The sequence below is a fragment of the Typopeltis vanoorti genome, chromosome 1 (assembly GCF_054136105.1).
Source record: "Typopeltis vanoorti isolate ZY-2024b chromosome 1, IOZ_Tvanoo_1.0, whole genome shotgun sequence".
In the NCBI taxonomy this organism is placed as follows: Eukaryota; Metazoa; Arthropoda; class Arachnida; order Uropygi; family Thelyphonidae; genus Typopeltis; species Typopeltis vanoorti.
This window is the reverse complement of record NC_143549.1, coordinates 4,364,927-4,387,967: the sequence shown is the minus strand read 5'-3', so window position 1 is coordinate 4,387,967 and position 23,041 is coordinate 4,364,927. Positions and strand designations below refer to the sequence as shown.

The 23,041-nt window shown below is 37.3% G+C and overlaps 1 protein-coding gene across 1 annotated transcript in view; it reads right to left on the bottom strand.

The window, feature by feature from the left end:
- Positions 1-23,041, bottom strand: part of LOC150109757 (mitochondrial tRNA-specific 2-thiouridylase 1) — a 274,982-nt gene that overhangs the window by 145,790 nt on the left and 106,151 nt on the right. Inside the window, exon 4 of the mRNA XM_090407894.1 lies at positions 9,895-10,079. Within this exon, the coding sequence (XP_090264020.1) occupies positions 9,895-10,079 (185 nt within the window). The remainder of the gene's footprint in view (positions 1-9,894; positions 10,080-23,041) is intronic.

Genomic DNA, 23,041 nt, shown 5'->3' with positions numbered 1-23,041 from the left:
ATTGGAATCACTGAGACGTGGTTGACAGAAGGGGATATAATAACAGGAATAGAAGTCGCTGGGTATAGCATTTTTCGTCAGGATAGGAGGGGAAAGCGTGGTGGTGGGGTACTGCTTATGATAAGTGATGACCTATGTCCTCTAAGAGTGGAGGCTTTGAAGAAAGTGAGACAAATGATTTTGAGAACATATGGTGTGAGGTAGAGGTAGGCAAGACAGGATATTTAGTGGGGTGTTGCTACAGACCCAGGAGCACAGAGGATGGGGAGCAGGAGATGTTTAGATAGCAAAGTTTGGCAAGTGCAAGAAGAATGATTGTTATGGGAGATTTTAACTACAGTAGTATAAATTGGAGAGAGGAAGATGCATGTAGCAATAGTGGAATGGAATTTAATTCATCATCATCATCATCATCATCAAATTCCTGCCATGTACCCTCAAGGGGTGTACAGGATATGATAGTACTACATGAAAAAAAAATTACATCATTATTAATTTCCTATCTACAATTTTCCTCCAAATCAGTCTGTTACTTGTCAAGACTCCAACATTATCAGATCTTATATTTCTATCGTCTAAAGCACTTTGTACTGTATCAATTCACCTATATCTTGGTCTTCCTCTGGGTCGTTTTGCTGCCAACCTGGCAGAGAACACTTGTTTTGCTAATCTTTCCTCGCCCATTCTGTTTAAGTGACCATATCACCTGAGATTAGCTCTGCTAACACATTCCTGAATGCTGACAATGTCAAGTTCTTTCCTAATATCCTCGTTTTTAATATGATATTGCCATTGATGCCATCTGTTCACGCCTATAATCTTTCTCAGGACTCTCATATCTGTGATCTCTAGTCTTTGGTCAAGTGTTTTACTTCTGACCCAGCTCTCAGATCCATAAGTTAAAACTGGTTTGAACACTGTCTTGTATACGGCTAATTTAGTGTTCCGACTAATTTCTCTCTTATTCCATATGAATTTATTCAATTGACTTCCCACCATACTAGCTTTGCTGATTCTGTTGTCTATTTCTATATTTAATTTACCATCTTCAGTAAAAATTGTGCCTAAATAGCTGAAATGTTTTACTTGCTCCACAGGTTCTCCATTCACAACACAGTTGACATTTTCCATGATTCTGCCTATTTTCATTGTTGACCTTCATTCCATATCTATTACAACAGCTATTCAATTTAGTCAGAGAATCTTGTAGACTTGTAGCAGATTTATTTAGAAGTATAACATCGTCTGCATAAAGCAAAGAGCTGACATTAACATCTCCAATTTTGATATCATGTTTAATACCACTTTCCTTCATAATGTGATCCATACAGATAATGAATAACAGACGGGATAATGCACATCATTGTCTCACACCAGATTTAACATTAAACCATCTTCCTGTACTTCCTTCAATTCTAACTGCTGACTTACAACTCAAATAAAGACTAAGTATTGCTTGATATAACGCCCCATTGACACCATATAACTGCAGCATATTGAATAGTTTCTCTCTTGGCACCTTGTCATATGCCTTTTCCAAATCGACAAAACTTAAATACAGATCTTTGTTATATTCCCATGGTTTCTCGACGATTTGTCGTAAAGTGAAGATCTGATCCTGACAGCCTCTATTTGGCCTAAATCCAGCTTGCTGTTCACCAAGCTTTTCTTCCACAATTCTTCTCAACCGCTTCTCAAGTATACTGGCATAGATCTTGCCAGGAACACTCAGTAGGGAAATACCTCTGTAATTCTCACATTCAGTTTTATTTCCCTTTTTTTATATGGATACTATGAGAGCTCTACTCCAATCATTGGAAATTCGTCCCTCTGTCCAGGCTTTCTGAACTATGCAGTGCAGCCACTGTAAGACTCTTATACCACCAATCTTCAGCATTTCTTGTCGAATATCATCTACTCCTGCTGCCTTTCCACATTTCAAGCCTTTGATGGCTTTTTCTACTTCAAGTATGGATATGTATTCCTGACTGCATGCCGGGTCAGTGTTTTTTACCACTGTGCTGTCATCACAGCTTGTTTCATTTAGCAGTTTTTCAAAGTAATTATTCCATACATCAAGGATATCTTTTTCTCCCATTTTCATGTCACCTTTATCATCTCTAATTCCTTTTACAGCACTCTTTCCTCAATTCCTAAGCTTCTTCAACAACCTCCAGAATATTTTGCCACCTTCTTGATATTTATTTTCTATATTCTTGCCAAGTCCTCCCATGACTTTTGTTTAGCTAGTTTTACACAGTGTTTAGCATTCTTGCATTTGTCTCTATATTCTCTAAGAGCACAAGCTGACTTATTTCCCAGGAACTTTTGATATGCTTTCTTCTTTTCCTTCACTGCCTCTTTAATTTCCTGTGTCCACCAGGGAGTTCTGATTTTTTTATCCTTACAGACAACCTCACCAAATGCCTCTCTGGCAGAATCCATCAATGTTTTCTTTAGAGTTTACCACTGAATCTCCAAGGTTTGATTCCTGTTCTCAAACTCTTTCATTTTCTTTTCAATAATCTTTCTGTATTTTATTCTACAGTTCACATCTGAGAGCTGCTCAACTTTTATTCGCTTTAAAACTTTCTTACATGTTATTCTTTTCAATATTAAATTCAATTTTATCCTGCTCAAAACTAAATAGTGATCACTTCCAATTTCAAATCCTCTGTGCACTCTGGTGTCCTGCACCAGGGAGAAAACATCACTATCAACAATAACATAGTCAATGAGACATTTCTTATTCCTAGTCTCTCCATGTGAATTTGTGCACATTTTTATGTTGGAACATGGTGTTAGTAATAACCAGTCCATGTCCTGAGCAGAAATCCAACAGATATTTGCCATTATTATTGGCTTTGCTCTTTTCTCCAAATTTTCCCAAAATATTTTTGTATGTCTCACAATCATTTTCTACTCTGCTATTTAGACCCCAACAAGGACCAACTTTTCATTTTTCATTGTGTCTGTTGCTTTTTCTAAAGCCTCAAAAAACTCCTCCACTTCTACCTTAGTAGAACCTTCTGTGGGACCATAGGCACAAATTATTGTCCAGTTCTTATTGTCCAGTTCCCCATTCTCATATTTGCCCACATTACTCTACTTGAGACTGACTGCCATTCAAGAAGATTAGCCTCGTATTTTGTGTTGAATACTATGGCTGCTACTCCTTTTCCTTGAATGTCATTGCCTGAATAGATCATTTTGTATTTATTGCTTAGAAAGATCTCACCAGTTTTGGTCTTTTTTGTTTCAGTCACTACTATTATGTCAATCTGGTACTTATCTAATTCCTCAGCTAGCTCCATTTCTTTGCCATTCAGGCTTCTTACGTTGATAGTACTGATCTCTTTAACTCTGGTGATGTTGAGTTGAGGTTTGTTTTCAGATTTGTTCCAGTAGCTGACTTTTCGCTGTTCGCCCTCTTCCCTGGTGAAAACAACGGGGCCTTGTTTAACCGGGTGACGCCCCAGCCGGCATGAAATTCTGTTATGTTGTACTATCATTTTTATTTTGGTTTAACCAATAAGAATACAATTTGGTCAGCTAAATCCCAAATTGCCAGCCCATCCTCGTTCGTTCAGTATCCAAGTAGATACCCAACAGGGTGCACCATGAGAAGGTGAGGATTGGACATTAGGTCAGAAGCCCTGGTCGGTTCTCCGCATTCCGTTAAAGGCTATGTGGAGGTCTCCTCTCAGTTATACAGCTTTGAATCTTAAGCACCCCCATTCTTGAGGGACAAATGTCTTAGGCAACATGTAACAGAGGGAACAAGAGGTTCAAGAGCTTTAGATTTGGTTATAGCATCAGAAGAGTTGATAATAACTGAGATGACATCTCTCCCACCAGTTGGAGAGTGTGACCATATGGTTTTGACTTGCAAAATGAATAGACATGCAGAAGTATCAAAGAGACGGGAATTTATGTGGAATTATAATGCAGGTGATTATAATAGTCTTAGACGTCAACTTCGGGAAGTTTTATGGAGGGAGGAATTGGAAGGCCGGGATATCGTTAGTGCGTGGGAAATTGTGAAAGAATATTTGTTAGCAGCAATGGTAAGTTGTATACCATGAGTGAAGAAGAGGACACAATTTGGAGTAAAGTGGATGACAAACAATATTAAACAGGAATTGCATGTGAAAAAGAGGCTATGGAAGAGATATAAGGAGACAGGTGAAGAGAGGATGCGTGAAGAATATAAGACACAGGCCAGAAGAGTGACTAGTGTGGTAAGGAAAGCGAAACTGGAATATGAGAGGAGATTGGCCCTAAGATCCAAAGAAAATCCTAGGGAATTTTTTAGCTATGTGGCCAGTAGGAGGAGAAATGACTGTGGAAGAATATTGTGGGATAAAAATGGGAATAGAGTGACTGATGCAGACAGGCCAGAAGAGTGACTAGTGGTAAGGAAAGCGAAACTGGAATATGAGAGGAGATTGGCCCTAAGATCCAAAGAAAATCCTAGGGAATTTTTTAGCTATGTGGCCAGTAGGAGGAGAAATGACTGTGGAAGAATATTGTGGGATAAAAATGGGAATAGAGTGACTGATGCAGAGGACATAGTGGAATTGTTCAATGACCACTTTATTGGAGTATTTCATCCTGGAGGAGTCAGTTTTAATGCTGGAGGGATAGGGCAGGGTCAAGGTTTAGAGGTACAGGAGGAGAGTGTGTTTCAGATACTGAGAACTCTGGATGTCAATAAAGCTTTTGGACTGGATAGTATTTCAACACGAGTTTTGAGAGAATGTGCTAAGGAACTGACAGTGCCTTTAACCTGGCTTTTCAATGAAAGTCTGGCTTTGGCAAAGGTGCCCAGGGAATTGAAGGAAGGTAAGATAGTGCCATTGCATAAGGGTAGTAACAGACTGGAAGTGTCTAATTATAGACCAGTCTGTGTGTCATCAGTAGTTGTTAAGATCTTGGAGAAAGTAGTGAGGGACCGTATACAGCACTGGACAGATGAGGGTAATGTTATCTGTGAGAGTCAACGTGGATTTGTGAAAGGGCGCTCTTGTTTTAGCAATATGCTGGCCTTTTATAATAAAGTTACAAGAACATTGGATGAGGGAAAGGCATATACTGCAATTTTCTTAGACTTAGCAAAGGCATTTGACAGGGTGCCACATGATAGGCTTTGGGTTTGGATGTCAGATTGATCAACTGGATTCAGGATTGTCTGTCTGATAGGTATCAAAGAGTTGTGTATGGTGGAGCAGTTTCAAGGAGACAGAAGGTTACAAGTGGAGTCCCACAGGGCTCAGTACTAGGATCTATACTGTTTAACCTTTATATCAATGACATTGCCAGTGGATTGCAAGGGGATATTCAGTTGTTTGTGGATGATGCAAAGCTGGGAACGATTATTAGTAATAGTGCAGATGTGGTAGCCCTGCAAGAGGATTTGAATAAGCTAGATAGATGGGCAAACGAATGGGGGTCTCAGTTTAATGCAGCAAAATGTAAGGTCTCGAGGTTTGGGAAACATCGATGGGATGCTGCATACTCTATGGGAGGAGTTATACTGCAGGAAGACGGGGAGACAAGAGATCTGGGGTTGATGATTGATAGAAACCTGAAGTTTAGGGAACATATTGCAAAGGTGGTGAAGGTAACACTGAGGATTGCTGCAATTATGAGAAGGACACTGACCTGCAGAGATAAGAGGGTTATCATTCTGTTGTATAAGTCTCTGATCAGACCACACTTGGATTATTGTTCTCAGATTTGGTCCCCAGGATTTGAAGGGGATAAATTAACTGTGGAAAAGATACAAAGACGGATGACAAAGATGGTCTCAGGACTGTACAAGGATAGTTATGAGAATCGACTGAGGGAATGTGGACTGCAGAGTTTGGCGGATAGAAGAAGGAGAGGTGATATGATTGAGACTTTTAAACTGTTGAGAGGTGGTTACAGGGTTGACACTGGGGAGTTCTTTCACTTGGTTGAACAACGGGAAGGAGTGATGACAAGAGGCCATCCCTGGAAGTTACGAAAGGAAACTGTGAGCAAGAGGGTGAGGAGTGGTTTCTTTTCATGGAGATTGGTTGAGCCGTGGAATGCATTGCCTGATAGAGTGGTGAGAACGGTCAATGAGTTTAAGGAGTGGTATGATAGATTTTGTGTTTCTTAGGGGGAACCTCCCCTTCCTCTCCTTGATGAGTCTTGACAGACTTTATGTTCTTAGGAAGGACCTCCCACGATGAGTCTTTTGACTCCATGGCGGCCTGAATAATAATAATAATAATAATAATAATAAAATTTGGAAATTAGGTTTTCTTTCTTCGTTTGTAGGATATGGTTTACCGTGTTGTCCGTAATCTTTTCCAGGATCATCCAGATATCTGTGTTTAAGTAGCTTGAAAGTTCCAATTGTACATTTTGTAGCTGGTTTTGAGTAACTGCTAAGTTCTGTCTAGTAGCCTGGATCTGTTCTCTGAGTAGAGTTTCCCCCATGCAGTGGATATTCGTTGTAGCTTTGTTGAGGTGAATTTTTTCTTTAGTTTCATTCAATTCGAAATGATATTGCTGTTCCTACACCATTTTAAAAAAGTCAGTCGACTGATCAAACCAGAAATGTGAATCTTCAGCTTACCCTATTGATTGCATCACTTGTGGGTCGAATCTCCGTGGATTATCATAATCCTTTCTTCTAGTGTTGCATGGTGATCAGCATTCATATTAAAAATTATGGACTTTACAACTGTGTTATAAATAACTCTTTTAATTTCTTGAAGTTTTGATCTTCATATTAATCTCATCATCTGGAGCATATACAAATATACAGGACAAGCTGAGTTACATTACATACATATTTTTAGAGGTACCTGTGGCGTAGTATAATTATTAAAAGAACGTGTAAGTCCACAGTAATAACTTTTAATTAATAAATAAGGTACAGATATTTCATACTAAAACTAATAGTACATCTTCAGTGTTACAAACAGATAGGAATGGAATACAAGTAACGGACGTTCAGTGGATCACCTATTAAAATACATTGTTGCCGTGAGCTAGGACATGAAAGAAATTAATAAATAATTAATATTTAAGATAATTGGTTTTTTTTTAATGATTACATAAAATAAAAGTTCACAATTGAGATTGAAAAACAGAACATACTTCCGTTTCTAGATACACTTGTCACACGTCTTCCTTCTGGCAATCTTTCCTTCACTGTTTACTGGAAACTGACACATACTGGCCAATACACATAAACTCCTACCACCACCCAACACAAAAACTAGGTGACATTAATACTCTAAAAAACAGGGCTCTGAAGAGCTGCTCCAGTGAACATGTACTGAAAGGCGAATTTAAAGCTATCAACAATACTTTTCAAAAAAATGGGTACAGCCAAAAACACTATTAACAAAATTCTCTACAAAACCTCAATTACAATAAAACTATAACCATTCCTTACATTAAAGGTACATCAGACAAAATAAACAGAATACTACAAAAATACAACCTCAAAGCCACCTTTAAACCTCCTGCAAAATTAAAAAGCTTACTCAACACAGCCAAAGACCCACTTCCTCTGCTAGTCCACACTGGAGTATACAGTATTTATTGCACCTGTAACATTCCATATATAGGGGAAACAGGATGCACAATTCCTATCAGACAAAAAGAACATAAACAAGATATTAAATATAATAATTATGGTGAAGCTGGCCTTTCTGATCATGCCCTGAACACCTTACATAGAATTGACTGGAAAAGCACTAGTTGTCTACATCACACCAAAACATGGTATGAAGGCAAATTTAAGGAAGCCTGTGAGATTATTATCAACCACCCCAATCTGAATAATAATGATGGTCTAAAAATCTCCAACATATGGAAGGCACATATCCGACCCACAGAGCCTTTCTCTATAAGATTTACTATAAACAGGACTGTAGTTAATCCACGATCCTAAATCAAAATAACAATTGTAATGCTAAAAATAGGACATCATTCTTACTGAAAGAAAACTATCCATAATTTATTTATTTATTTTTTTCACTACAGGTCATGCCGTAGAATTAACCTATGATCAAATCATTGTTTCTCTAGCTTGCTGTATGCAATGTAACTCAGCTTGTCCTGTATATTTGTATATGCTCCAGCTGATGATCTTAATATGAAGATTGAAACATCGGGAAATTAAAAGAGTTATTTATAACACGGTTGTAAAGTCCATAATTTCTAATATGAATTTGGATGGGGATATTCAGTTGTCTGCAGATGATGCAAAGTTGGAGGGAACTATGAAGAATAGAGCAGATGTTGTGGATTTACAAGAAGACTTGAATGGACATGAGAGTGAGAATGCCAGTTCAGGGTTGCAAAATGTAAGGTTTTAAATTTTGGGAAACAAAGATGGGATGTAGAATTTATGCTTGTGGTGATATATTGTTGGATGTAGAAGAAATAAGAGATATCGGAGTGATAGTGGGTAAGGATCTAAAATTTAGAGGACACATTGCCAAAATTGTGAGGACAACACATAGAATTCTGGGAATGATATAGAGCAGCACTTCCCAAACTGTGGGTCGCGGCCCTCTTGGGGGCCGTAGGTTTTGTTGAGGGGGGACCGTGAAATAATGAAAACAAATTTAAAATGTTTTAGACTAAGTATATTTTTTTTTATCTTAAAAGAAACGTATTTAATTTTTATTATTTATTATTTCTTTTTTGTTATTTTTCATACTTAATGGAAAAAAAATCACACATTGGTGCGGGTTCACAAATTTAGCTTCCTGCGTATTTCGGCGCTTAATTAATATTAGTTAATGAATTACTTAATGAATATTAGTAAATATATGCTTATTCATATAAGTGTTATTCCAAAGCAGAAATCTAAGAATTGCAGTTTCAAATATTTCACCTGATATTGGTGTAGCAGTATTGAAACACATCCATCACATTAAATTGTTATTAAACTTCTTTTATGGTTTTAATTCTTTCTTTATTACTAATCATTTTACGTTTCATGTGCTTGTACTGCAAATGTACAATAACAATATATCTGTCTATATAAAAATATGAGATAATATGCCATATCAAATGTGTATGTAAGATGCTAAAAATGTAATATTTGCATTTGATTTTTGCAATATTCCCTGTGTATGTTTTGTATTGAATATAAATAGAATAAATATTATAATAATATATGTCTATATTACGATTTTTTTTCGAGTGGGGCCGTGAAATATTTTAATTTTTACAAAGGGGGCCCTGACATCTAGAAGTTTGGGAACCATTGATATAGAGGATACTGAGTTATAGAAGTAAGTGGATTCTTGTTCCATTCTATAAGGCTCCAATTAGGCCACATGAATTACTGTGCACAGATTTGGTCACATTGTTTTCAAAAGGATGAATAGATATTGGAAAGGGGCTGACTAAGGTAGTTTCTAATCTATGGAATCGAATATGAGGAAAGGTTGCAAAGATGTAATGTGCAGAGTCTAGTAGATAGGAGGAAGAGGGGTGTTATGATAGAGACCTACAGGTTAATAAGGCATGGTAATAAAGGTAGGGGTTGTTATAGGATCAATGTTGGAGAGGTTCTACAGAAAACAGTGGAAAATCAGGGGTGAACCAGATTTCATCCCTGGAAACTGTATAAGGAGGGTGTGAGCAGGGTGGTGAGAAGCAGGTTTTTTGCATGCAGAGTTGTGAATGCTTGGAATGTCTTGTCTGAGAGTGTGGTGTCTGCAGAGAATTTGAGTATATTTAAGGTGCAGTATGATGAGCTGTGTGTATGATAAAAGGACGATCCCCTAGATGAGTCTTTGACTCCATGGGGTGTTAGGATAATAATAATAATAATAATAATAATAATAAATAGGATTTATTAATATTTAAGTAAATCATATAATAGATTACCTTGTTTTGGAACATAGTTTTGCAGATATGCACCAAAACTGGTTTGTGCATAATGTCCAGTTGCTATGGCATCAGCATTCATATGATTAATAGCATAATTAAGAAAGGCATCAAATTTGATATGCTTGTTACAGAGTATATCTGGATTTGGAGTTAAACCGCTCTGATAATCTTCAATCATCTCACTGCAAAATAATATGTATATGAAAAAATATGACCAAGTTAATAATTAATCAATCAATCAATCAAGTAATAAATCACTTAAGTTTAGCATTATCTTTGTTATTTAAGAAATACAGTATAACATAGAGTTTATCTATGATACTGAAAGATAACATAAAGAAGGCCAAAGAGAAATTAATGTTTCTCTTTGTTCCAGTCTCACTCTAGTCACTTTCTAACAGATGATCTTTTCGTATGTCATGAGATTTTATGAATACAGTTCTGTTGAAGTGACTTCCATCATTCGTTCACTTTCCTCTAAACCTAAAAATCTTAAAACAGCTCTTGGCCACTATTAATTTGCAGACCAGCTTTCACACAAAGCCAACTTCTCTTTCTTGTCTGTCATTTACTTCTGTCCTCTTGAACAGTTTTTTTTTTTAGATTGTACTACATCTTTCATTCAGAAAAATACTGATAATTTCCTAATACCAGTGATATGTGTTATAAGTTTGCACCTTCATGTAATAATAATATTGTTATTAGAACCATGGAGTCAAAAGAATCATTGCAGGAGGCAAACACTGTTACACACACAAAGCCCATCAAACTGTGCATTAAACTCATGCAATCTGTATTCATCATGCCAAGCAAAGCATTCCACTGATCAACCAAATCTCCATGCAAAGCACCTACTCTTTATGCCCTACTCAAACCCTCCTTTTACAACTTCCCCTTGTTCTGCCATTTTCCCCCATTCTAAGAAAAATTTCTTCCAAACTAACCAGGTAACAACCCTTTACCAACTTAAATGTCTCAATCAATTCACAAGGCTTTGCACACTGCATTTCCCCAATCTGTTCTCATATTCCACATCCTAAAGACCAGTTATGTCTTAGTCAGTCTTCTCTAAACCCTTTCTAACATATCCTCATCACCATGAAAACTAGGGAACCAAATCTATGAACAATAATTCATAAGTCCCTTCAATGCCTTATATAATAGAATCAGAATCTCTCTATTTCTATAAGTTAAGGTCCTCTGCATCATTGCCATTATCTGAAGTGATGTCTTCACAATTTGTGTAATGTGACCTCTGAACTTCAGATCCTTGTCCACCACCACCACCACCATGCAGTCCCTTATCTCCCAAACTTCCTCCAAAATTTCCTCACCAAGTGTATATTTTGCATCCCATTGATGCCTACCAAATTTCAGAATACGCTTGGCATCACTGAATCAACACTTCCTACTGTTGTCCACTCATACAATCTATTCAAGTCCTACTGTGAGGCCACAACACCTGCTTGATTCCTCATCACTCTCCCCAGTTTTGCATCATCTATAAACAGTTACATATCACAAAAACCTATTCCAATATCATTGAAAAAAGAAATTAAATAATAATGTCCCAAAACTGACCCATGTAGCACAGTGCTGGTGACTTTCCTCTTCTGAGATAGTGCCCCCCCCCCCCCCGGGCACAACTTGCTGATACCTGTCTGATGGCCATTCTCCTATTCAACTCACTAGTCTATCATCCAATCCCATCTGCTTAAGTATAGTGACTAACTTGTGATGTGATAACTGATCAAAAGTCATTGCAAAATTTAAGTATACCAATGTATATGCATCTCCATTGTCCAATACATCCATCACCTTGTTATAGTACATATGCAAGTTTGTAAAACATGATCCACTTTAATAAAACCATGTTGACAAGTACAAAGGATACCATGTTGCCAACCCACTTTTATATCCTACATCTCACCAACCTCTCCAATACCTTAACTATAACTTCAGATATACAGATCGGCTTGTAATTAGTTGCATTAGCTTTATCACCATTTTTATGAAGTGGAACAATTTTGCCTTCCTTCCATTCCTTTGGGACTTCTGCTGTTGTAAGTCTCTTGTTAAACAAGTAGGCCAAGGTTGATGCTAACTCCTTGGAATATTTCCTTAAAACATCTGGTATTATGTCATCAAGTCCTATTGCCTTATTGACATCTAGCTTACTTAACTCCTCATATACCTCTTGCTTGCTCACCATTAAGTCTTTTCTCATTTCATTCTCTGCACTTAAGCTTCTGATTTCACACTGAGGATAAAAAAAAATCTTGATGAACCGCTTAACGAATACCTCAACGATGTTCTCTGCAGCAGTCACTTTCATCCATTAACAGCATCTTACCATAATCATTCCTCTTTCTATTTGCCACATATAAAAAAAACTTATAACGATTTTTCTTGACCCGATTTTCTAATTTTTGCTCATACTGCACTTTTGTTTTCCTTACTAGCTGAGTCGCTCTCCTGGCCTGTTCTTTATACTCTTCATGCAACTGATTATTCACCTTGTGCTGCCTCCAAAGTGCCTTCTTCTGCTTCTTCCAGATTTCATGCTTAATTACCTCATTCATCCATTTTACCACTACCTTATTCAGACTTTTGACCTTCTGAATACATCTACACACTGATACCATAAAGTATTTCTTTATCAGTTTCCAACCAGCATTTAGAGCCTCTGTAGCTCAGTTGGTATAGATGATGCCCTTTGATCAGAAAGATCTGGTTTTGATTCCCCAGTGACATAAGGAACATTTATCTGGTCTCTTTTGACAAAAGGTGAGTTAGTTGGTCTCATACAGAGGTATGGAGTTTTTTCACCCAGAAACTTGTTTTTTTTTGTCCCCTAGAACAGGCAAACCAGCCCAGTGAACACAGGGTTACAATTATGAATACTGCCCTTAGAAGATGCAGTAAGGAGTGATGAACCAGCTGCATTAAATTCATTGGGAACCCCTCATTAGGGGACTCGTTCTAAAGGGATGGATGAGATGAATCAGTCAGCATTTATTTTCTTTCTTCTCATCTCCTCTCTCCATGCTATAACTACAAGCTGTCTACTAAACATGATATGATCACCAGCCTTATACTTTCACATATATCCCTTCCTAACAGAAGTCTTCATATGGCTAGCCACAAACCAGGTAATCACTACATGATCACTCTCATTAACTAAAGGGAAGTGCGAAACTTCACTCATAATTACATCCTCTGATGAAATGATAAGATCTAAAACTCTCAATCCTCGCGTGCCCTCTTTTACATACTTTCTGAGATAGTTGTCTCTCAAGAACTCAAGAAATGATTTTCCTTATTCTCAAATGCTATCTCTTTATTCTAATCTATACTGACATAATTAAAACCACCCATAAAGCAACCAAAATGGCTTACACATTTCTTCATCATCGTCCTCCACATTAACTAGCTTATAGCAACATCCAACTAAATATCTCTTCCTGTCAACCTCTACCTCATACCACACTGTCTCAAAACCATTTCTACTATTTCCCTCTTTCATGTCCACCTTATGTAGACATAATTCCCCTGCTATCATCAGCAGCACTCTCCCCCTCTCTCTCTCTCTCTCTCCTTGTGCTTTCTGTGGTTGTGAAAAACACTGCACCCTTCATTTCTATTCCCAATATGATATCATCTTCATTCAACTATGTTTCACTTATTCCAATGATTTTAGGGTAAATAAATTCATCAGCAAAACAATTTCATCTTTGTTATTTCTGATGCACTTGGCATTTGTAAATAAACACAGCAGCTCTCATTTAGGTCTATAACCGGTACTGCTGAAGCCACTTGTTGGTTGTGATTTTCCTGCCACACCTGCCATTGCCCAATCACCTTTATAATCACTTACCACATATATCAGTCTCAAATACCCCACTTGCATCCCAATCTATTTCATTTCTATGCTGATCATCACCATACATACATACACTTACTACTCCTACACCCAACATCCACTCTCCCTATGCCATGTCTCTCTGTCCATTTGGGCTCTCCCCCCCCCCCACCACCATTTCCCTGTTCCTTTGCATTCCTCTCACACTACTACTGTTTCCATTACCAAGCACTTCAGGCTCATCAATACCACTCTCCTAATGTTTCACTTCACCTCTTACTCCAGATCTCTCGCTTACATCACACACAAACACACATGCAAGCACGCACACAGCATTTCCATCTAGCAACAGTTTTTCAAGCTAACTCACTCCAATGCCATTCAAACACAATCTGTCATGTCTGTATAATTCCATTCTTCCCTCAAATATATGCTATACACCCACAAATGCAAATGTCACACAGCACTGCCAGCATACCATCCATGATATTCTGGCTCTCCATCTCAACTCATCATAGTCATACAAACCTCAGAAACACACTGACAACCTTTCCCACTATACTGTTATCATTATGTTATATCAGTATAATGATATCAATATCATTATACTGATATCATTATAAGGTGAGTATCAGATGATCTTCTGATATTCACCTTACATTCTCATCATGTCCACTTAAATCATTTGTCCCCACAACAACCTAATTCTCTTATTAATTTCCTCCTCATGTCCAAAGCATGAATAACCTTGCTCCTTCTCCCTTCCAGACAGCAGACTTTATGGGCTCTCCAATTAACCACTCCTTTAACAATGGAATTTCCACAAACTGCTATTCTTGAATCATTCATCACCTCTTTTGCCATTTTTTTCTTTCATTCTATTATTTTTTCACACTTTCATGTGTTTTCATTAAATGTTTAATATCACTCTGCATATACATCATTTAGTTATTCATTTCTAATAACACTTTCTTCAAATCTTGCATTCCTGCAACTTCACTCTCTGCAGCTCCTGTAGTCTCACTACCTCTCATTCCACTACATTCCCGTTTCCTCATCAACATCTTCCTTTCACTCTCTTATCACTTATTTTTGCTTCTTCATTCTTGCATTCTTTCACTCTCTCAGTCTCACTAGCTTTTGTTCCATTTCTGTTTCTTTCATTTATGCTAAATTTCATTAATTTAAAAACTCTGTTTCATTAATGTGTAGGTCTAACAAAATATCACGTTATCTACAAATCCATAATTTCTCTCATCTCGTGTTCAATCTCTCCACAAACACATCTTTCACATTTCAGCATGCATCTGTGTTGCACTCATGACATCAAACCATTTCTGAAAAATCTACATCATTTGGTTTTCATGCTGCTCACGGCTTGCCTAGTTAACTTCATGCATACCACCATTGTGTTCTCTTCAAGACAAGATTTAAAAATTCAATACAAAAAAAAAAAGTCAGTAACAAATCCACAAGGCCAATAATCACACAGACACATTAAGTTATCAAAAATAAACAATGGTATACCAAAATGCAAGCAATATCACCAATTATTACAAAATTTAGGATATCTTTTCTGCAGCTCTTAAAAACAATAAGCACACTGTGGCCTTCTAGTGGCCAAAAATTAATTAAAACAAGAGATAAATAACTATAAATATATATTATATATCATATAATATATTATAATAAATAATATATAAATAGCTAGATAAATAACTGACTTCCACATAGCCTGTATGCCAGCCATAGTTGAACAAGTAGATAACACTCTCCAACAGGCTACTGGTTTGAATTACAATGTGGGCATGGATATTTGCATATCTTTAGGTAGGAGATGAATTTCATCACCTGGTGTGAGACCAATGAAGAAAGTTCTGTGTATGGTAGGGTTATGTAAAAATCCTTAGCCCCTCTAAATAATCAGGAATTCTGATCCAGTGGTACACCTCATAACTAGGTACCTAACTACCTATCAGGATAGAGAATGAATGACTATCTGGCAATTTGGATCAATTAAACTGCATTTCATACTGGCTTAAACAGCACATACACAAATAGAATGGCACATGATAGATGGGGTTATCTGGTTAACGAAGTTCTTATCACTTTCTGTTTGGGAACCAGGATGCCAAGTGATTAGCAAATGGAATGATATCAAATTCAGTAGAAGAGATGAAGCTAGCAGAAGACTTAAAGAAATATCACATCAACCGAAGTGTTATTAAGACAGAGAAGACAAACATGGGAGGAGGGTATTTGTATGAGAGGTTTCCAAAAAGAAAGGTAATGTATTTTTTTCTTAATAATGATGATGAAAGGGAATGAGATAAAACACGGTGTACAGATAGACAGACTCATTAATAACATTCAAAAAGGCTGCCATTGCAATGTAGTGCTACTGTCGCATTCCAGTTGTAAGACAGCAGCTAGTGTGGTCCAACACAGGTGTCCATGAAGTTAGTCATTTTTTTTTTGCAAGCAAAATGGGGCTTCACCAAGTGACATTCACTGTAAATCGGTTGCTATGTATGGTGAAAAGGTGATGTCAAAGAGGCAGGCGTGTTTACGAGGATGGTCTGAAAAATTCTCGGTCTCAACAACACTATCGGCAAGATTTTTTCTTTTTCTAAGTTGGTACATCCATCATAAGAATCCATGTGAAATTGCAAGTCATTCTATCAGGTAGTTTTTTTTATACAGCTGTCTAAAGCAAAAGTGTTGTCTGTATCCCTTGAAATGGATAAAATTGAGCATTGTGTGGTTATAAAATTCTTTGTAAAAGAAGGTTTAACACCAAAAGAAATTCATTCGAAGTTCAGAAAAGTTTATTGGCACTCTTCTCCTTCATTTCCGACAAATAAGAAATGGGCTGCCAAGTTTAAACATAGCCGTACCAACCTCGCAGATGATCCACGTGAAGGATGTCCAAAATGTTTAACAACACCAGAAATCATTGATGAAGTGCACAATATAGCATTGGATGACTGGAGAGTCAAAGTGTATGAAATTGCTGAAACTATAGGCATTTCAAAAGAACACATAGGATATATTTTGCATGAAGAATTGAAAATGAAAAAGCTTTGTGCAAGATGGGTGCCGCACTTGCTCCCAGCAGATCAAAAACGCACGCGCATGAAAATCTCTGAACAGTGCTTGGAGCATTTTAACAAGAATAAAACTGATTTCTATATTTGTATTTAACAAGAATAAAATTGGGTGTCAATTTATTACTATGGATCAGACTTGGATTCACCATTACTAACCAGAATCCAAACAGCAGTCAAGACACTGGACAGAAGCCAGTTGTTCAATGCCAAAGAAGACAGAGTCAGTTCCATTAGCAGGAAAGGTCATGGCATCAATGTTTTGGGATGCTAAAGGCATATTGGTTATTAATTATCTTGAAAAGGGTAAAACAATAACCAGGGAATATTATTAATCAGAGTAGATGAAAAAATTCATGAGAAAAGACCCAGTTTGGAGAAGAAAAAAAATCATCTTTCATGAGGACAATGCATCTGCCTACAAAGATGTTTTGGCAATGGGAAAATTAAGGGTTCTGCACTATGAAATGTTAGAACATCCACCCTATTCCACAGATTTGGCTCCTTCTGATTTCTATCTCTTCCCAAAACTTCCATCCCTGGAAGTTACAAAAGGAAACTGTGAGCAAGAGGGTAAGGAGTGATTTCTTTGTGTCGAGGGTGGTTGGGCCGTGGAATGCATTGCCTGATGGAGTGGTGGGAGCGAGAACGGTCAGTGAGTTTAAGGAGTGGTGTGATGGACTTTGTGTTTCTCAGGGGAGGACCTCCCCTCAATGAGTCTTGACGGACTTTATGTCTTAGGAAGGACCTCCCTCGATGAGTCTTTTGACTCCTTGGAGGCCTGAATAGTAATAATAATAGTAATAATAATAAAACGAAAAGTCTTCCTCACTGGTCAGCATTTTTCTTCGAATCAAGAGGTGATTGCAGCTGTAGAGGGGTATTTTGCAGATCTTGCTGAGAACCACTACAGGGATGGGATAATGCTGCTTGAGCATCACTGGAATAAATGTATTATTCTTAAGGGAGATTAGGTTGAAAAATAAAAATAATTTGAAATTATAAATTCCTGTTTTCATAGTTACGCCGAGAACTTTTCAGACCACCCTCATTTGGTGCAATGAATTTAAAGCATGCCTTCTTCAAGCTAGACAGAAGACAACATTTTGCACATTAAGAGTATTGTTCCTGAAGAGTAGCAGAGTGAAACTACATGAATTGCACAAGTGATAAACTCGAGTAACTCCACTATTTATGAAATTGTTCATGATGTTATTGGCTTTTGAAAGGTGTGCTCCTGCTGGATGCCCCAACAATTATCAGAGCAAAAGGAAATACACATAGGGATGTGTCTAAGGAATCAATTGTGACACAGCAATAAAGGCCAAGATTTTCTCACTTGCATCACATGAGACAAAACTTGGATTTATCATTTTACAGCCAGTGAGCAAACAAGACTCCGTAACTTGGAAAAACATCTATAATCTTTTGTGTGCAAAAAGTTCAAAATAGTTTCTACTGCTAAAAAGTCATGGCCACATGTTCTGGGATAACCAAGGTGTTCTGTTGGTGGACTTCTGAAAGGGAGGAACAAACAAGAGAGTCTAACTGCAAAATGTTGGACAAACTCAAAGCCAACATTTGACACAAAGAACCAGGACTTCTGACAAACAGCGTGATTTTGGTACACAACAAAAACAACAATGCTCCTCCCCCCCACCCACTCCCCTCACGAGTGGCTACATTGTAATTGTTTTTGAAGAGCATTGTTGGGAAACTCTGTCCCCCCCACACACACAGACCAAACGTAGAACCTTCAGGCTTCCTTTTATTCGTACCCTAAAGAAACATCTTTTTTTCGTAAGGCATTCCACTACTGATAACAAGGTTAATCAGGAGGTGTGACGTTGGTTACTGCCGTTTGTAATCACTCATGAGTGGTTATGCTGTAATTGTTTAATTGTTTTTGAAAAGCATTGTTGGGAGATCCCCCCCCCCTCAGAGACCAAACTTCATCATCATCATCAAATACCTGCATTTACCCACAAGGGGTGTACAGGATACGATAGTACTACATGAAAAAAATTACATCATTATTAATTTCCTATCTACAATTTTCCTCCAAATCAGTCTGTTACTTGTCAAGACTCCAACATTATCAGATCTTATATTTCTATCGTCTAAAGCACTTTGTACCGTATCAATCCACCTATATCTTGGTCTGTCTTTTGGTTTGTTTTGCTGCCAACCTGGCAGAGAACACTTGTTTTGCTAATCTTTCCTCGCCCATTCTGTTTAAGTGACCATACCACCTGAGATTAGCTCTGCTAACACATTCCTGGATGCTGACAATGTCAAGTTCTTTCCTAATATCCTCGTTTTTAATATGATATTGCCATTGATGCTATCTGTTCACGCCTATAATCTTTCTTAGGACTCTCATACCTGCGGTCTCTAGTCTTTGGTCAAGTGTTTTACTTCTGAACCAGCTCTCAGATCCATAAGTTAAAACTGGTTTGAACACTGTCTTGTATACAGCTAATTTAGTGTTCCGACTAATTTCTCTCTTATTCCATATGAATTTATTCAAATGACTTCCCACCATACCAGCTTTGCTGATTTTGTTGTCTATTTCTATATTTAATTTACAATCTTCAGTAAAAATCGTGCCTAAATAGCTGAAATGATTTACTTGCTCCACAGGTTCTCCATTCACAACACAGTTGACATTTTCAATGATTCTGCCTATTTTCATTGTCTTTGTCTTTTTATTGCTGACCTTCATACCACATCTATTACAACAGCTATTCAATTTAGTCAGAGAATCTTGCAGACTTGTAGCGGATTTATTTAGAAGTATAACATCGTCTGCATAAAGCAAAGAGCTGACATTAACATCTCCAATTTTGATATCATGTTTAATACCACTTTCCTTCATAATGTGATCCATATAGATAATGAATAACAAAGGGGATAATGTACATCCTTGTCTCACACCAGATTTAACATTAAACCTGTACTTCCTTCAATTCTAACTGCTGACTTACAACTCAAATAAAGACTAAGTATTGCTTGATATAATGCCCCATCGACACCATATAACTGCAGCATATTGAATAGCTTCTCTCTTGGCACCTTGTCATATGCCTTTTCCAAATCGACAAAACTTAAATACAGATCTCTGTTATATTCCCATGCTTTCTCGACTATTTGTTGTAAAGTGAAGATCTGATACTGACAGCCTCTATTTGGCCTGAATCCAGCTTGTTCTTCACCAAGCTTTTCTTCCACAATTTTTCTCAACCGTTTCTCAAGTATACTTGCATAGATCTTGCCAGGAACACTCAGTAGGGAAATACCTCTGTAATTCTCACACGCAGTTTTATTTCCCTTTTTATATATGGGAACTATGACAGCTCTACTCCAATCATCGGGAATTCGTCTCTCTGTCCAGGCTTTCTGAACTATGCAGTGCAGCCACTGTAAGACTCTTATACCACCATACTTCAGCATTTCTGGTCGAATATCATCTACTCCTGCTGCCTTTCCACATTTCAAGCCTTTGATGGCTTTTTCTACTTCAAGTATGGATATGTATTCCTGACCGCATGCCTGGTCAGTGTTTTTTACTACTGTGCTTTCATAACTGCTTGTTTCATTTAGCAGTCTTTCAAAGTAATTACTTCATACTTCAAGGATATCTTTTTCTCCAATTTTCATGTCACCTTTATCATCTCTAATTCCTTTTACAGCAATCTTTCCTCCATTCCTAAGCTTCTTCAACAACCTCCAGAATATTTTGCCACCTTCTTGATATTTATTTTCTATATTCTTGCCAAAGTCCTCCCATGACTTTTGTTTAGCTAGTTTTACACAGTGTTTAGCATTCTTGCATTTGTCTCTATATTCTTTAAGAGCACAAGCTGACTTATTTGACAGGAATTTTTGATATGCTTTCTTCTTTTCCTTCACTGCCTCTTTAACTTCCTGTTTCCACCAGTGAGTTCTGATTTTTTTATCCTTACAGACAACCTCACCACATGCCTCTCTGGCAGAATCAATCAATGTTTTCTTCAGAGTTTGCCACTGAATCTCCAAAGTTTGATTCCTGTTCTCAAACTCTTTCATTTTTTCTTCAATAATCTTTGTGTATTTTAGTCTACAGTTCACATCTGAGAGCTGCTCAACTTTTATTCGCTTTAAAACTTTCTTACATGTTATTCTTTTCAATATGAAATTCAATTTTATCCTGCTCAAGACTAAATAGTGATCACTTCCAATTTCAAATCCTCTGTACACTCTGGTGTCCTGCACCAGGGAGAAAACATCACTATCAACAATAACATAGTCAATGAGACTTTTCTTATTCCTAGCCTCTTCTCTCCATGTGAATTTGTGCACATTTTTATGTTGGAACATGGTGTTAGTAATAACCAGTCCATGTCCTGAGCAGAAATCCAACAGATATTTGCCATTATTATTAGCCTTGCTCTTTTCTCCAAATTTTCCCATAATATTTTTGTATGTCTCACAATCATTTCCTACTCTGCTATTTAGATCCCCAACAAAGACCAACTTTTCATTTTTCATTGTGTCAGTTGCTTTTTCTAAAGCCTCAAAAAACTCCTCCACTTCTATCTTAGTAGAACCTTCTGTGGGACCATAGGCACAAATAAGTCTCATTGTCCAGTTCTCCATTTTCATATTTGCCCACATTACTCTACTTGAGACTGAATGCCATTCAAGAAGATTAGCCTCGTATTTTGTGTTGAATACTATGGCTACTCCTTTTCGTTGATTGTCATTGCCTGAATATAACATTTTGTATTTATTGCTTAGAAAGATCTCACCAGTTTTGGTCTTTTTTGTTTCAGTCACCCCTATTATGTCGATCTGGTACTCATCTAATTCCTCAGCTAGCTCCATTTCTTTGCCATTCAGGCTTCTTAAGTTGATAGTACCGATCTTTAACTCTGGTGATGTTGAGTTGGGGTTTGTTTTCAGATTGGTTCCAGTAGCTGACTTTTCGCTGTTCGCCCTGGTTCCCTGGCGAAAACAACGGGGGGGGCCTTGTTTAACCGGGTGACGCTCCAGCCGGCATGAAATTCTGTCATGTTGTACCATCATTTTTTTTATTTTGGTTTAACCAATAAGAATACAATTTGGTCGGCTAAATCCCAAATTGCCAGCCCATCTTTGTTCGTTCAGTATCCAAGTAGATACCCAACAGGGTGCACCACGAGAAGGTGAGGATTGGACATTAGGTCAGAAGCCCTGGTCGGTTCTCCACATTCCTTTAAAAGCTATGTGGAGGTCTCCTCTCAGTTATACAGATTTGACCCTTAAGCACCCCTAACTTAGACAGTGAAAATGTTGGATGTTATTTACTTACAATTAAGCAAATAACACTTAACATTTTGACCTCTATATCAAGGTCATCATCAGAAAAATACATATGCACAGGACACAAGATACATGACACTAAAGTAAGCTAAATTTAAATACTGTACTTTGTTAATCATGTACACTAGCCCGACCTCTCATGACACAAATATAATTAATTAATTAACAGAAATAAAATAATAAGTAAAATGATATACACATGATTAAAAAAATTACAGTGGAACTACATCAAACTCATCTACAATGTTCTCTTATCTTAAGTTTTTCTTGTGTTGGGGGTTCTGCATCATGTTCAGGATGCTATGTCAGTGTAGATGGGTCCTGCAGATTTTTGGAATTACTAATATATCATTCTTATCAAGATTAGAAAGATGTTTCAGCATCTCACAAGATTCCCTGAATTTTCTTTCAAATTGGGTTTTCATGTGGGGAGTAGAGAGGGATATGGTGCCTTTCCAGTTAATTTTTTGACATATTTGACATGCATGGTTTGACATGCCTATTTTACCATAATGATGAAATTTAATATTGCATTGGTGTTCATCTTTTCTTATTGGAATGGTGCATCTTGTTTTTCCTATGTACAGTAAGTTGCAGGTGTAATGAATTTTGTAAACCCCTGGGTAGTCAAGGTAAGGAAGGGGATCATTGGATAAGCTGAGTGTTCACCATTTGATCCCATGGCCCTGAAACATTAAGCACGTTTCTAATTCCCCTGAACAAACAATACAAATATATATCCAATCTACCATTGAGATTGAAAACAATAACACTCTTCCTTTTCTAGACATACTTGTCACACAAAAACTAGGCATCATCATCATCAGCACCC